This window comes from Nicotiana tomentosiformis, chromosome 12, assembly GCF_000390325.3.
Source record: "Nicotiana tomentosiformis chromosome 12, ASM39032v3, whole genome shotgun sequence".
In the NCBI taxonomy this organism is placed as follows: Eukaryota; Viridiplantae; Streptophyta; class Magnoliopsida; order Solanales; family Solanaceae; genus Nicotiana; species Nicotiana tomentosiformis.
Window position 1 is genome coordinate 23,880,550 of NC_090823.1, and position 16,337 is coordinate 23,896,886.

Here is a 16,337-nt window from a genome sequence, read left to right on the forward strand (position 1 = left end):
GAGGGGGAGAATATAATGACCCGGCCAATCATTTTGAGTATTACAACCCCGTTCCCCTATTTACTGCTCAAATTGTGATTTACGGTTGTTATTTGGCTTGTCGGGGGTAATTGGTTCGGGTCCGGTGAGATTTTGTAATAATTTGGAACACTTAGTTCCAAGGATTAGAATTTAAGTTGAAAAGGTTGACCGGATGTGGACTTATGTGTAACGACCCCGGAGATATTTTGCTAAGGAAATTAAGGTTTTGTGGTACCGAAGTATATCAATTAGTACAAAGGTTATAGAAATCACTCTGCGGACCGCATAATGGCCGCAGAGTGAATCAAGAGTGGGGCAATGTGGAGGAAAGTTTGCGGCGCATTATGCGACCACATATCAGTTATGTTGTGCATTATGCGACCACAGAACAGGTTTGCGGACCAATGACCGTATACTGAGGCAACCTTGCCTAGTTCCGAAGGCCATATTTCGTGGCCATTTCACGAGCCACAGAAGCATTATGCGGTCGCATATGCTACCGAAGAGTGTGTTTTGGGGCTTAATTTTTCTGGTTTTATAAACCCGACCCCATTCCTATAAAACACTATTGGGGGTCTTTTTGAAGGGTTTCATCTGACATTTTAGAGAGAGGTGAGATCATTTTAGAGAGAAAAAGTGAAGACTTAGTAATTTATCCGTCAATTCTTGTTCAAGGTTTGAAGATTTCACAAGGATCTTGCTAGGGCTTCAAAGAGGTAAGAATTTCTTTCCCCAATTCTTCAGTTTCAAGTTTGGAGTAAAAGATGGGTGATTAAGAGTATGATTCTTGGGTGTTAGAGTATTATTTATACATATACATACCAATAAGATTTGTGAAAAGATTGTTGAGTTCAAATGGGTAAGGATTGAGTTGAAAATGGTAAAAATCTTCATAGACTTTAATTGAAGATTTGAGGGCCGAGTTGATGTCGGAATTTTGCGAAATTTATATGGTTGGACTCGTGGTTGGATGGGCGTTCATATTTTGTAACTTTTGTCGGGTTCATAGACCTTATGGAATTAATTACAATAATTGGTATTGACTGAATCGAATTAATTGTGGCTAGATACGAGGCTTTCGGAGACCAATTCTCGTGGCAAGGACATAGCGGAATAAACAATTACACTGTTTGAGGTAAGTAACAGTTCTAAATTTGGTCCTGAGGGTATGAAATCCTGGATTTCGCGGCCATTTCATGCTAGGTGACGGGCGTGTGGACGTGCACCGTAGGAATTATGACTTGGTCAAATTCCATGGGACTGTATAGGGTAATAATCTGGTGATATCCGTACATTCGCTACGTGTTAGAGAAAATTGAACTGAGACTCATATTAAAAGTCATGCTTAGGCATATGTTGTTATTGTTGGTACCTACTGGGTCATTTCTATGGTTGAATTATATGTTCAAATTATAATTTCACACTCAGTCTTGTTCATTCATTTCATATCATATCTCAGTCTCTGTTGCTATATATTGATGCATCATATTATCATTTATGGGCTGATTTTCATGATATCTTGAGCCCGAGAGACTAGAGATGTTGATGGTTGAGTGAGGCCGAGGGCCTAATTGTGAGGATATTTATGGGATCGGGTAGCACGCCGCAGCATGTTTCACTATTATATGCCATGATTGGCTTGATATAGCGCTTGGGCTGAAGGAGCCCCTCCGGAGTCTGTACACACCCCCAGTGAGCGCAGGTACCTACTGAGTGCGAGTGCCGAGTGCTGAGTGACTGTAAGGAATGAGTGACTGTGAGGAAAGAGTGACTGTGAGGTTGGAGTGAATGGGAGGATTGAGTGATTGTTACTCTGAGAGGATGCATTTATTGCATTATTTGATGCATTTCAGCTGTCATATATCACTATTTTGGAAATTCGGGAAAACATTATTTTCTGTGTCAGTCAAATTTCATATGAAATTTCTGTGAAGTATTAAATGTTGAACTTGAAAGCATGCCTACTATTTTATGTTGGAAAGTACTGTAATTGGACTTAGCTGAGAAGCTCGTTACTACTTTCAGTTCTTTATTTATTATTGTTACTTACTGAGTTGGTTGTACTCATACTACACCCTGCACTTCGTGTGCAGATCCAGGTAATCCTGGATACAGTGGGTGTTGATTCTTTCACACAGTCGATTTTTCAGAGATTTAGAGGTAGCTGCCATGTTTCGCAGACCTTGTCTTTCCTTCCCTATCCTTTTGTTTATTATATTTGGTCTCAGATTATTATAGACCACGTTTTACAAACTTTTAATGTATACATGTTCATGTACTCAGTGACACCAGGTTTTGGGAGTGTTTGTATCGGTAATTTCAAGATTTGTTTTTGGATTGTATTTAAATATTATATTTTCAAACTTAAAAGAAATTGTGGTTTATCGAGGTTGTCGGCTTGCCTAGTATCGAGATAGGCGCCATCACGACAAGTTGAAATTTTGGGTCATGACAAGTTGGTATCAGAGCCTAGGTTACATAGGTCTCACGAGTCATGAGCAGGTTTAGTAAAATCTTGCGGATCGGTACGGAGACGTCTGTGCTTATCCTCGATAGGCTGCCGAACCCTTAGGAACATTTCACTTTCTTGTATTCTATCATGCGAACTTGTTGATTCCGAAAAAACTAAAATTTTATTATTCTATTCTCTCACAGATGGTGAGAACACGTACTGCTGGATCGAACAGTCAGCCACTAGTGCCACCAGTTGGGGCCGCGAGAGGCCGGGGCCGTGGTAGAGGCCGGGGCCAAGGTAGACGTCGAGGTGTCGCTCGTACAACAGTTGGACCAGCACTTGTAGCACCACCAGTTGCTCCAGCTCAGGAGCAGATTCCGGATGTAGTTGAGCCGGCAAGACCTGCTCAGGCACCAGCTGTGCCCATTGAGATTCCAGGTCTATAGGAGGCCTTGACTCAGATATTGACAGTTTGTAGTGGCCTTGGTCAGGTGGTTTCGTCTCAGGCCGTACCAGCCACTTCTCAGGCCGGGGGAGGTACTCATACCCCTATTTCCCGTGCTCCAGAGCAGGTAGTGCAGGGACTTCTGATATCGGGGGCTCTACCAGCCCAGCCGGCTGCAGCTGCTCAGGCCCTGATAGTCCCCGTTATGGCAGATGATGAGCAGAGGAGACTTGAGAGGTTTGAGAGTCTTTGACCTCCATCATTTAGTGGTGCTGAGTTAGAGGATGCTCAGGGTTTTCTGGATAAGTGCCAGCGGATGCTTCGGACAGAAGGCATTCTGGAGACTAGTGGGGTCTCATTCACTACTTTTCAGTTTTTTGGGGCTGCCTTCAGATGGTGGGAGGCTTATGAGAGGCGTAGGCCAATCGGTGCAGTACCACTTACATGGCAGGAATTCTCTATTTTCGTTTTGGAGAAATTCGTGCTGAGTCTCGCAGAGAGGAGCTGCGCAGATAGTTTGAACAGTTATGTAAGGATGGCATGTCTGTGATGCAGTACTAGATGAGATTTTCTAAGTTGGCTTGTCACGCAGTTTGGTTAGTTCCCACTGATAGGGAGAGGATTAGGAGGTTCATTGATGGCCTCACATATCAACTGCTGTTACTTATGATTTGAGAGAGAGTATCTGGTGCTACTTTTGATGAGGTAGTTGACATTGCTCGGCAGATAGAGATGGTCCGTAGTAAGGAACGTGGAGAGAGGGAGGCCAAAAGGCCTCGTGGACAAGGTGATTTCAGCGGTGTTCCCTCAGGGGGTCAGTTTTACCGCGGTAGGGGTCGTCCTTACAGACACACTCAGATGGGTCATCCAGTTCATCGTGATGCATTATCCGGCCAGGGTCCATATAGTTCTCATCAGGGCCAGTCATCTCTCAATGCCCTTCCAGGCCAGAGTTTGTCTTGTGCCCCTTCATTTCAGGGTTCATTTGCACCGGGTGCTTCTAGAAGTTATTCTGGTTCTCGGGCCCCGATTCAGTACGCACCACCACCAATACCGGGGAGCTGCTTTGAGTGCTGAGAATTTGGGCATATGTGGAGACAGTGTCCTCATCGCTCGGGAGGTCCAGTGCAGCAGAGGAGTCATACTATGACTTCAGCACCAGTTGCTTCACCACCCGCCCAGCCAGCACGGGGTGGGGGTCAGTCAGCTAGGGGTCGCCCAAGAGGGGGAGGCCGATCAGGTGGTGGTCAGGCACGATTCTATGCTTTTCCTGCCAGGCCAGATGTCGTTGCCTCAGATGCAGTGATCACAGGTATTATCTCAATGTGCCATATGGAAACTTCTATATTATTTGACCCTAGTTCTACTTATTCGTATGTGTCATCGTTCTTTACTCATTATCTGGATATGCCCAGTGAGTCCTTAGTTTCACCTGTTTGTGTATCTACGTCGGTGGGTTATACTATTACTATGGACCGTGTGTATTGGTCGTGTGTGGTAACTATTGGAGGAATGAAGACTAGAGTGGATTTTTTATTGCTCAATATGGTTGATTTCGATGTAGTTCTGGGTATGGATTGGTTGTCTCCATGTCATGCTATTCTGGATTGTCACGCAAAAACTGTGACATTGGCAATGCCGGGGTTGTCAAAGGTCGAATGGAGAGGGTCTCTAGATTATGTTCCCAGTAGGGTAATTTCTTATTTGAAGGCCCAACGTATGGTGTGGAAGGGGTGTTTGTCGTATTTGGCTTTTATGAGAGATGTTGATGCAGATACTCCTATTATTGATTCAGTACCGGTAGTGAGAGACTTTCTGGATGTATTCCCTGCAGACCTGCCGGGTATGCCGCCCGACAGGAATATTGATTTTGGTATTGACTTGGTGTAGGGCACTCAGCCCATTTCTATTCCTCCATATCGTATGGCACCGACTGAATTGAAAGAATTGAAAGAGCAACTTCAGGAACTCCTTGAAAAGGGGTTTATTAGTCCTAGTGTATCACCTTGGGGTGCACCGATTTTGTTTGTGAAAAAGAAATATGGTACTATACGGATGTGCATCGATTACAGGCAGTTGAACAAAGTTACAATTAAGAATAAATATCCTTTGCCGCGTATTGATGACTTTTTTTACCAGCTTCAGGGAGCGAGGGTGTTCTCCAAAATTGATTTGAGTTCGGGGTATCACCAGTTGAAAATTCGGGATTCGTATATTCTAAAGGCGGCATTCAGGACTTGTTATAGTCACTATGAATTTCTTGTGATGTCGTTTGGGCTAACAAATGCCCCAACAGCATTCATGCACTTGATGAATAGTGTATTCCAATCATATCTTGACTCATTTGTCGTAGTATTTATTGATGATATCCTGGTGTACTCATGTAGCCAGGAGGAGCATGCACGACACTTGAGTATTGTACTACAGAGGCTGAGAGAGGAGAAACTTTATGCCAAATTCTCTAAGTGTGAGTTCTGGCTTAGTTCGGTAGCATTTTTGGGACACATAATGTCGAGTGAATAGATTAAGGTGGATCCGAAGAAAATATAGGCAGTTCAGAGTTGGCCCAAGCCAGTTTTCTCGGCTTGGCCGGTTATTATCGTCGCTTCGTGGAGGGTTTCTCGTCTATTGCATCGCCTATGACTAAATTGACCCAGAAAGGTGCTACGTTCAGGTGGTCGGATGAATGTGAAGAGAGCTTCCAGAAGCTCAAGACAGATTTGACTATAGCTCCAGTATTGGTGTTTCCTACAGGTTCAGGGTCTTATACTGTGTATTGTGGCGCGTCGCGTATTGGTCTTGGCGCAGTGCTGATGCAAGACGATAGGATGATTGCCTTTTCATCCAGATAGTTAAAGGTACATGAGAAGAATTATCCGGTCCATGACCTTGAGTTAACATCTATTGTTCATGCCTTGAATATTTGGCGACATTATTTGTACGGTGTCCATTGTGACGTTTATACCGATCACCAGAGTCTATAATATCTGTTTAAACAACATGATCTTAATTTGCGGCATCGAATGTGGTTGGAGTTGCTTAAGGATTATGATATCACCATTCTCTATCATCCCAGAAAGGCCAATGTGGTGGCTGATGCCTTTAGCCTTGGATATTCAGGCCTTGGCCAACCAGTTTGTTAGATTGGATGTTTCCGAGCCGAATCAAGTTTTGGCTTGTGTGGTTTCTCGGTCTTCTTTATATGATCACATCAGAGAGTGCCAGTATGATGATCCTCATCTGCTTGTCCTTAAGGACACGGTTCAGCACGGTGATGCCAAGGAAGTCACTATTGGAGATGACGGTGTATTACGGATGCAGGGCAGGATATGTGTGCCTAATGTAAATGGTTTGCATGAGTTGATTCTCCACGAAGCTCATAGTTCGCGGTACTCCATTCATCCAGGTGCCGCGAAGATGTATCAGGATTTGAGGCAGCATTATTGGTGGAGGCGAATGAAGAAAGATATAGTTGTATTTGTAGCTTGGTGTTTAAATTGTCAACAGGTAAAGTACGAGCATCAGAGACCGGGAGGATTACTTCAGAGACTTGAAATTCCGGAGTGAAAATGAGAGCGCATTACCATGGACTTCATAGTTGGACTCCTACGGACATTGAGGAAGTTTGATGCGGTTTGGGTGATTGTGGATCGGTTGACCAAATCTGCGTATTTTATTCCAGTTGGTACTAATTATTCTTCAGAGCAGTAGGCTGAGATTTATATCTGTGAGATTGTTCGCCTACACAGTGTGCCAGTGTCCATGATTTCAGATCGGGGCACGCGGTTTACATCACAGTTTTGGAGAGTAGTGAAGCGAGAATTAGGTACACATATTCAGTTGAGTACAACATTTCACCCTCAGACATATGGACAGTCCGAGCACACTATTCAGATATTGGAGGATATGCTACGCACTTGTGTCATTGATTTTGGAGGTTTTTGGGATAAAATTCTGCCACTTGCAGAGTTTGCTTACAATAACAGCTACCAATCGAGCATTCAGATGGCTCCGTATGAGGCTTTACATGGGAGGTGGTGTCAGTCTCCGGTGGGTTGGTTTGAGCTGAGTGAGGCTAGGCAATTGGGTACTGATTTGGTTCAGGATGCTTTGGAGAAGGTTAAATTGATTCAGGAGCGGCTTCGCACGACACAGTCTAGACAGAAGAGTTATGCCGATTGGAAGGTCCGTGATGTTGCTTACATGGTTGGGAAAAAGGTTCTGCTCAAGATTTCACCCATGAAGGGTGTGCTGAGGTTCGGAAAAAGGGCAAGTTGAGCCCTCGGTATATTGGGCCTTTTGAGATACATAAGAAAATTGGAGAAGTGGCTTATGAACTTGCTTTCTCACCTAGTCTATCAGGTGTTCATCCAGTGTTCTATGTATCCATGCTCCGAAAGTATGTCGGGGATCCGTCTCATATTTTGAATTTCAGTACAGTGCAGCTGGACGGTAATTTAACTTATGATGTGGAGTCGATGGCTATTTTAGACCGGCAGGTTTGAAAGTTGAGATCAAAGGACATAGCTTCAGTGAAGGGGTAGTGGAGAGGCTAGCCAATCGAAGAAGCTACTTGGGAGACTGAGCGGGGATACAGAGCAAATATCCATACTTGTTTGAGAGTCTAGGTATAATTCTAAACCCGTTTGAGGACGAACGTTTGTTTAAGAGGGGGAGAATGTAATGACCCGGCCGATCATTTTGAGTATTACAACCCCGTTCCCCTATTTACTGTTCAAATTGTAATTTACGGTTGTTATTTGGCTTGCCAGGGGTAATTGGTTCGGGTCCGGTGAGGTTTTGTAATGATTTAGAACACTTAGTTCCAAGGTTTAGAATTTAAGTTGAAAAGGTTGACCGGATGTGGACTTATGTGTAACGACCCTAGAGAATTTTTGCTAAGAAAATTAAGGTTTTGTGGTACCGAAGTATATCAATTAGTACAAAGGTTATAGAAATCACTCTGCGGACCGCATAATGGCCGCAGAGTGAATCAAGAGTGGGGCAATTTTGGAGGAAAGTTTGCGGTGTATTATGCGACCACAGATCAGTTATGTTGTGCATTATGCGACCACAGAATAGGTTTGCGGACCGCATAACGACCGCATACTGAGGCAACCTTGCCTAGTTCCGGAGGCCACATTTCGCGGCCATTTCGCGAGTCACAGAAGCATTATGCGGTCGCATATGTGACCGCAGAGTGTTTCGGGGCTTAATTTTTCTGGTTTTATAAACCCGACCCCATTCCTATAAAACACTATTGGGGGTCATTTTGAAGGGTTTCATATGACATTTTAGAGAGAGGTGAGAGCATTTTAGAGAGAAAAAGTGAAGACTTAGTCATTTATCCATCAATTCTTGTTCAAGGTTTAAAGATTTCACAAGGATCTTGCTAGGGCTTCAAAGAGGTAAGAATTTCTTTCCCCAATTCTTCAATTTCGGGTTTGGAGTAAAGGATGGGTGATTAATAGTATGATTCTTGGGTGTTAGAATATTATTTATACATACACATACCAATAAGATTTGTGAAAAGATTGTTGAGTTCAAATGGATAAAGATTGAGTTGAAAATGGTAAAACTCTTCATAGACTTTAATTGAAGATTTGAGGGCCGAGTTGATGTCAGAATTTTGTGAAATTTATATGGTTAGACTCGTGGTTGGATGGGCGTTCATATTTTATAACTTTTGTCGGGTTCCGAGACGTGGGCCCCACAGGCAATTTTTGAGATAATTTCGGATTTTTATTGAAAAATTAGTATTGTCTTATGGAATTAATTACAATAATTGGTATTGACTTAATCGAATTAGTTGTGGCTAGATACGAGATTTTTGGAGATCAATTCTCGTGGCAAGGGCATAGCGGAATAAAGAATTACACGATTTGAGGTAAGTAACAGTTCTAAATTTGGTCATGAGGGTATGAAACCCCGGATTATGAGTTATGTGATTGGTTTTGAGGTGACGCATATGCTAGGTGACGGGCGGGTGGGCGTGCACCATAGGAATTGTGACTTGGTAAAATTCCATGGGACTGTATAGTTGAATAATCTGTTGATATCCGTACATTCTCTACGTGTTAGAGAAAATTGAGCTAAGACTCGTATTAAAAATCATGCTTAGGCATATGTTGTTATTATTGGCATCCACTCGGTTCATTTCTGTGGTTGAATTATATGTTCAAATTGTAATTTCACACTCAGTCATGTTCATTCATTTCATATCATATCTCAGTCTTTATTGCTATATATTGATGCATCATATTATCATTTTTGGGCTGATTTTCATGATATCTTGAGCCCGAGAGACTAGAGAGGTTGATGACTGAGTGAGGCAGAGGGCCTAATTGTGAGGATATTTATGGGATCGGGCTACACGCGCGCAGCATGTTTCATTGTTATATGCCATGATTGGCTTGATATAGCGCTTGGGCTTAAGGAGCCCCTACGGAGTCTGTACACACCCCCAGTGAGCGCAGGTACCTAATGAGTGCGAGTGCCGAGTGCTGAGTGACTGTGAGGAATGAGTGACTATGAGAAAAGAGTGACTGTGAGGTTGGAGTGAATGGAAGGATTGAGTGATTGTTACTCTGAGAGGATGCATTGATTGCATTATTTGCTGTATTTCAGCTGTCATATATCACTATTTTGGAAATTTAAAAAAATATTATTTTATGTGTCAGACAAATTTGATATGAAATTTCTGTGAAATATTAAATGTTGAACTTGAAAGCATGCCTACTCTTTTTATGTTGGAAAGTACTGTAATTGGACTTAGCTGAGAAGCTCGTGACTACTTTCAGTTTTTTATTTATTATTGTTACTTACTGAGTTGGTTGTACTCATACTACACCATGCACTTCGTGTGCAGATCTAGTTGATCCCGGATACAGTGGGTGTTGATTCTTTGACACAGTCGATTTTTCGGAGATATAAGGTAGCTGCCATGTTTCGCAGACCTTGTCTCTCCTTCCATATCCTTTTGTTTATTGTATTTGGTCTCATATTATTAAAGACCATGTTTTCCAGACTTGTAATATATAGATGCTCATGTACTCAGTGACACTAGGTTTTGGGAGTGTTTGTATTGGTAATTGCGAGATTTATTTTTTTGGATTGTGTTTAAATATTATATTTTCAAACTTAAAAGAAATTATGGTTTATCGAGGTTGTCGGCTTGCCTAGTATCGAGATAGGCACCATCACGACAGGTTAAAATTTTGGGTCGTGACATTAGTATATAGTAATAATAATAAGAAGAATTTAAAATGAATTTGAGGCCTCCAAATTTTGAGGGCCTAAGGCAATGGCCTCACTGTCCAAAGCCTTAGAGCCGCCCCTCATACATACATACATATATATATATATATATATATATATATATATATATATATACATAATTTTTTTTTTGTTGGGTGGATAACTAGTTAGATTAATTCTTCAAACCAAAAAAAGTTTTCCAATTGAGACTTGTTGGCAAACAAGTGCCAAATTGTGTTTGGATATACATTAATCACTTGAAAAGATATTACAATTTTGTGACCAACACAATTATCTACTTGAAAAACTTGAAACTCATATTAAAAAGATCATCCCAAACTATAGCCAAACAATGTTCAAGATTCTTTTTTGAAAAAAAAAAGAAGAAAAATTAAAATAATTCTATGAACAAATGGGTCTAAGAATAGTCCTGTCGAGTTGCCTTGCCTGAGACAATATGGGCAAGTCCTACTGATGTACTAACTGGTACGAAATTGTACAAATATGGACAAGTCCCCTAAAATTTTAATTGTACGAGCTTACTAATGCCAGTGTTTTGAAAGAATTTTGGCAGACTTTCATGTCCATAAGACCATAACATTTAACGCAACTCAACTTGTTAGAAACCAGAAGGTCAAAAAGAAAAATAAAATGCTATGTTGTAAATTAACAAATGTAATCAAGATTTAACACCAATCATTTAAATTACTAGAGCGAAATTACTATTCCACACTTAAATTTGTTGCATAAGAAAATTGAGATTGGCATTAGCCTAATAATAATACCAACAGAAATATAATTGTTCAAATTGAAATCTTTTGTAAATGATTCTGCAACAACGAATTCTTTCATCACTAATTTTTTTAATTAATGTAGTAAGACTAATTAGTTGTCATTTGAGAAATTAACTTATACATTGACACAAGGAAGAAGATAGTAGAGATTATTAATGCAAAAACAACAGCTTCTCCGTTTCGTTATATATAAGTATAACAAAAAGAACACGATGTGCCACTTCTCGTAAACAAGAGAAAGGAAATTAGAAAGGTAAAACATGCTACTTCTTAATTAATACTCAACTAATGATTAATAATCCCTTCAGCATTGGTCATCTCTCGGGTGATTGAATTGGCAAGGAACAATCTAAGAACAATAGTCGATAGCATCCTGATTCAAGAATTTATCCCATCCCCAAAATCTAGAAATATTATTATTCATAGTTACGTTGAAGTAGTTGGCAATACCGAAGAACCATTATTTATCATACTCAATTCATTAGCTCTCATTGTTACTTTGAATTGTGGCATGATAGATGCGGTGACCGTGGGGGATTAAGATTGCATGGATAAAGTTGCGAGAAATCATGTGTGCTAGACAGCATAAGAGATTTCGCATGTTCTAGAGAATGCTAGCAGTCTAGCACTTTCACATGAGAAGGGTGTGTATCGTAGAAGATGCATTATGTATTAAATTGCACATGCTTCACTAGTATACAAATCACATCAGAGGCGGAGCTAGGATTTGAAATGTCTGGGTTCTAAATTTTAAAATAAAACACTGTTTTCAGTGAAAATCAAACCCCAATCTTTCCCATCGAACCCACAACCTTACCATTAAACCAATACCCCTTTTGTTACTGAGTTCGGCAATATATATTTATATAGATTTAATAAATATTTCAATACAAATACAGGTTAGTAACCATCGACTAATTTGGACAAATTATATTTCAGAACTTAAAGATTCAGAAGTTGCATATTTTTGATAAATTTGCATTGAAAAAATAAAAAAAAAATTCAAAGTCGATTTTAAAGTTGCATTGAAGACAAAACTACAAAAACCGATTTTCTTTAAGTTGTGAAAATATAGAAAAACTTCCAACTCGATTCGGAACCTGATCAAATGCAAATTCCTAAAATGTGTTCCAAAGTGGGTAAATTTACAAATTTTATACAATAGGGACATAACTTTAATAGTGGCCCAAAAAACGAATCACCCAGAGACTATATGCAAAGATTGGAGAGAGCCTTTTTAGATACGAATTAGAAGCCGAAAAAAAAAAAGAGTATTAATATTCAAAATAAAAAGTGACAAGTAATTTATAAAGGCAAAGGGCTATTGCAGCTAAAATTAGAGTGGAGACAATTAAATGTAATTTTTATTAACTACTTGCGAGGACGAGTATCTTCAGGGCCAGCAACTCCAGTGGCAACTTTGGCTACGTCAACTGCAGTGGCTTCGGGTTTCTTCATTGCATACATAGTGCCGTACCAAATAGCACCTGTGATAGCAAAACCAACAAGTGCCATGGTCGTAATACTATAAGGCAACCGCCCTCTTTGATGTAGTACAGTACCTACAGTGACGAATCCAAGATTTAAATATAATAGATTCAATTTTTGTATTTCACTATAAAAATCTATAAACTTCAAATTTTGAAATAACACGGGGGAGTATTATGACACACACACATGTATAGTACTATTTATAAAAATAATGAGTTAAATTAAATCGCACGCACTCTAGTCTAGGTACCTGGATTATGGCCTGGTGGTCTCATAGAAGCCTCAACTCCAGCATTTTTCACTTCCTCAGGACTCATCTTGGTTGTATCCGCCATTTTTCTCCATTCTTCATTTCCTGCCATTTCCTTTTGTTGTTTTGTTTTCTGATCTCACTCTGGTTTCTAACAGAGTTTTCTAGTGTAGCAGGGTTGCTTTTTTGGGGGTTGTTCTTTGAAATAGGGCTTTCACTTTAATTTGCATGGTTTTATTAGGGCGGTGGGAAAAATTTTGGGAAAGGGGATGGAACGTTAAATGATGACACCTGGTTATAAAACAGAAATAAGAGTGATGTACACTAAACATGTGTCCAATTCTAGTGTTTGGCTGATGACTCCTAATTTTTTGTCTTCTGTTTTCAATTTCTTTTATTTGTTGGAGTATTTTCTATTCTTGCTTATTGGATATTCGCTTGGTAAGGCAAAAACGTTTTTAAAAATAATAATTATTTTGATATTTTTCAAGGTTCGGGTTAACTTAGTAGTGGAATATTTTTTAACCGGTTGTATTCATTATTTATTTTTTATAACTGATGTACATATATTAAATATTTATCAATTATTTTCGTTTAAATAATTAGGTGAACAACTATTTGAATTAATTCTTTGGACTTCTTCAAATGAAATTTTCATGAAAATAGGAAAGTATTGCTTGCTTGCTTTTTGGGCTGAATTTATTTTGTTTTTCAAGCATCATCAAATCATTGTGGGCTGGTCTCAGTACTTAGTAATTTCATGCGGAGGAGATTACAGCAATAGCTTCTTACCGCTATTACTATTTACTAATAAATAAGAGGGAATAGCAAACACCTCTTGGTCAATATGTGTGCTTCTATGGAATTAAAAGTTAATCTAAGGATACTTCTGTCATTTCAAAGCTTTCACAGCTAACACGAGGAGTTACAATTTTAACACGTGGAAGCACAGCTGGTTTCTCGATTAAATCTCGAACAACCGTTGAGAAGTAACGCCATCTCCGACTAAGAAAAATCCAGAATATTTGCTCTCTCCGTTTATGTCTTGTTGTCAAGTTTGCACTTCAATGTGTTTCTTTCTGTCAATCCTATTTTCTGGTGGGTATCTCTTCTACCATCTCTTTGATTCATCTCTATCTATATTTCTCTTGAGGAATATCAATGGATTTTGTTGTCTAGGTGTTTGAGAAAATTCTTCGATGAATTACCATTTCTGTTACGACTTTTGTTCTCTAGGTGTTTGAGAAAATTCTTCAATGAATTACCATATCTGTTAAATTTCTTACGCATATTCTGTCTTCTCTATTTTTTAAGTGTTTGTGATTGATCTATTGTTATTTAAAGCTGAGTGGCTGAAAATTCTGAAGATGTCCGGAGATAATAGAGTATTTTATATGAAAATGGAGAGATGGATATTCTGAAAATTCCTTGTTTGTTGCATAAAAAAGTGGGACAAAGTAATTATGATGCTGGTGTCTCCATTTTATGCTTTGGTCAGCTTATTTCATTCCTTGTTTCGTTTCCTCGCTGTGTTGCCTTGTATAATTTTTGTTGATTTTTATAAATCATATAGAATTCCATTTTGACGTACTGTATTTGTGATGGTATCATAAACTTACTTTTTGGGACATTTGTTGATCATCCTTGGAGTTGGAAATTTAATGCATCCAACACCTGTTGGCAATTGCTATGGGTGATCTTTCATTTGCTTTTGTAGTTATACTGCCAATAGTTGGCCTTTTATTGTTACTTTCACTGAAGTGTTTCTGTACTTTAATTTCTCTGCTAATTATTTTTTGTACTATTCGAAGGTGTCCAAAGTGCGAGGAGCTAAAACTTCCTCGTGAAGGGGCTGCTTTCTGGTTTGTACCTATGATCATTCTCTTTATTTGTAGCTACGACCATTCTCTTACTGAACTATCTTCTCCATCTTTCATTAATCGAGCTGAAGCTTAATTTTGGGATTACTGATATGTATAACTTATATCATAGCTGAAACCATCAATCTGTAGGGAATTTTTCTTTTTTTGGTAACAACTTGTACATAGAATATATAAGTTCGGTATAGTTTTTGTGATATAAGGCAGGAGGGATAATAGTATACTCGCTGCTTCTTAAAGATTTGATGTGTGCATAACCTCTGCACCTTTAATGCTATGTTTGCAGAATTTTTTGTAACACGACTATTTGGCACATTGCAAACTAGATTGCTTATCTGCATAAGTTGTTCAATGTCAAAAATTTAGGTTCAGTGGTGGAAACTGGAATAATGAAGGACATTATAAAATTGCAGCTAATAGACAAAAAGTTATGAGGACCGCAACTATCTATCTGAGAGACCAAAATAAAGTGGAATTTGAAAAATTATCTACAGTTGTGAACCAAAAAGAAAAAGATATCTTTCTACACACTAGCTTGATAATGCTTCTTGTCTGCACGCAGGATTGTTTCAAGGCATCTTGGAGCTCTCACAAGGATTTTGTGAAGTTCTTGCTTGATCTGCTGCTATATATCAAGAAAGTATCTTGTACTTGGCTCTTAATTGCACTTCTCATTTGTTTGATGGCATGCTTTGCCATGGTTTCAAGTGTTTTAGACTTTTTGCTTGGATGAAATTGGTGGAATAGCAGTTTTAGAAATGAAAATTTAAAGGGGGCTATCAATTATAGATCAAGTTCCTTTTCTGACAGACTATGGTCTCTTCTTTGTCCTCGAATTATGTAGCGGCGTAACAGTTTATGATTAAGCAAATAAATATATTTCTGTGTTTTCTTAGCCTTTTTGTATCATTTTGAAATGACACCACCATCATGTATCTACTACGCAGTTTCTGAATCTCTAAACTTTTATTTTTAGAAAATAATTAAATCGGTGTCCAGTTGAAATGTTGAAGTTGATTAATTTGACAATTTAAAAGTGAATTTCCATGCATCTCTGAAGTGAAGTTCCTAATGTTGATTATGGTACAATGTACTTCGATTTGTCTTGTTAGTTTGTTTTGTCCATGGGAGGCTTAACTGTTCTGAAATTTGACATTTGAGTAGAACACTTGATATGGTAAAAAAATGCTGGATCAACTTTTTATTTCCTTCTGCAAAGCCGATTTCCACATTTCTGGCAGTTTTTTACGGACAGTAATGTTCAACTTGGTAATTGGGCCCGGGCTAATCCAACTACTATTTCGAAGATATGGGAATCGTGATTAATTAATTAGATAAAGTTTCTCTGAATTTCTTTTATTAGTGATTTAGTCTTGCTGGACTTTCAGCATCTATTTTACTATATTAGTATTAGAATTCGAGCGATGCGCGGATAATTTAAAAAATTATTAATCTTATAAAATTATGATCTAAAATATCGTATCATTTTAATAAATATTAGTTATATTTTATTATTTAATATAGTATGCAGAAATATAACAAAATCTATACAAACTTAAAGGATACACATCATATAGTAAAAAATAAATTGTGTGTTCCTTATTTATTCTTATAGTCAAATTAGCAAGTATTTAATACTATACATTTACTAATATGATTTTTTATTAACTTGTCAATTGGCTTAATAGTTTGATACTACTTCTATTTTAATATAACATAGATATATATTTTCTTACTCTTGATA

The 16,337-nt window shown here is 38.7% G+C and overlaps 1 protein-coding gene and 1 long non-coding RNA gene across 2 annotated transcripts; one reads left to right on the forward strand and one right to left on the reverse strand.

Annotated features, from left to right (window-relative positions):
• Nucleotides 1-12,220: 12,220 nt before the first annotated feature.
• LOC104096936 (uncharacterized) lies at nt 12,221-12,964 on the reverse strand. Its single transcript, XM_009603395.4, has 2 exons — nt 12,714-12,964; nt 12,221-12,534 (listed from the first exon to the last, which is right to left on the reverse strand). The coding sequence occupies exons 1-2, from the start codon at nt 12,823-12,825 to the stop codon at nt 12,344-12,346; spliced, it is 303 nt and encodes a 100-aa protein (XP_009601690.1). The 5' UTR covers nt 12,826-12,964; the 3' UTR covers nt 12,221-12,343.
• Nucleotides 12,965-13,675: 711 nt separating this feature from the next.
• LOC104096937 (uncharacterized) lies at nt 13,676-15,488 on the forward strand. The gene is made up of 3 exons (XR_686448.4): nt 13,676-13,811; nt 14,525-14,575; nt 15,156-15,488. It is a non-coding gene; the product is annotated as an uncharacterized lncRNA (long non-coding RNA).
• The last annotated feature ends 849 nt before the right edge of the window (nt 15,489-16,337 follow it).

Excerpts from the sequence above, each read along its gene's own strand:
- LOC104096936 (XM_009603395.4), bottom strand. The coding sequence starts at position 12,825 with ATGGCAGGAAATGAAGAATGGAGAAAAATGGCGGATACAACCAAGATG. Across the intron at positions 12,535-12,713 it reads ACCACCAGGCCATAATCCAG|GTACTGTACTACATCAAAGA; the intron begins GTACCTAGACTA and ends TCGTCACTGTAG.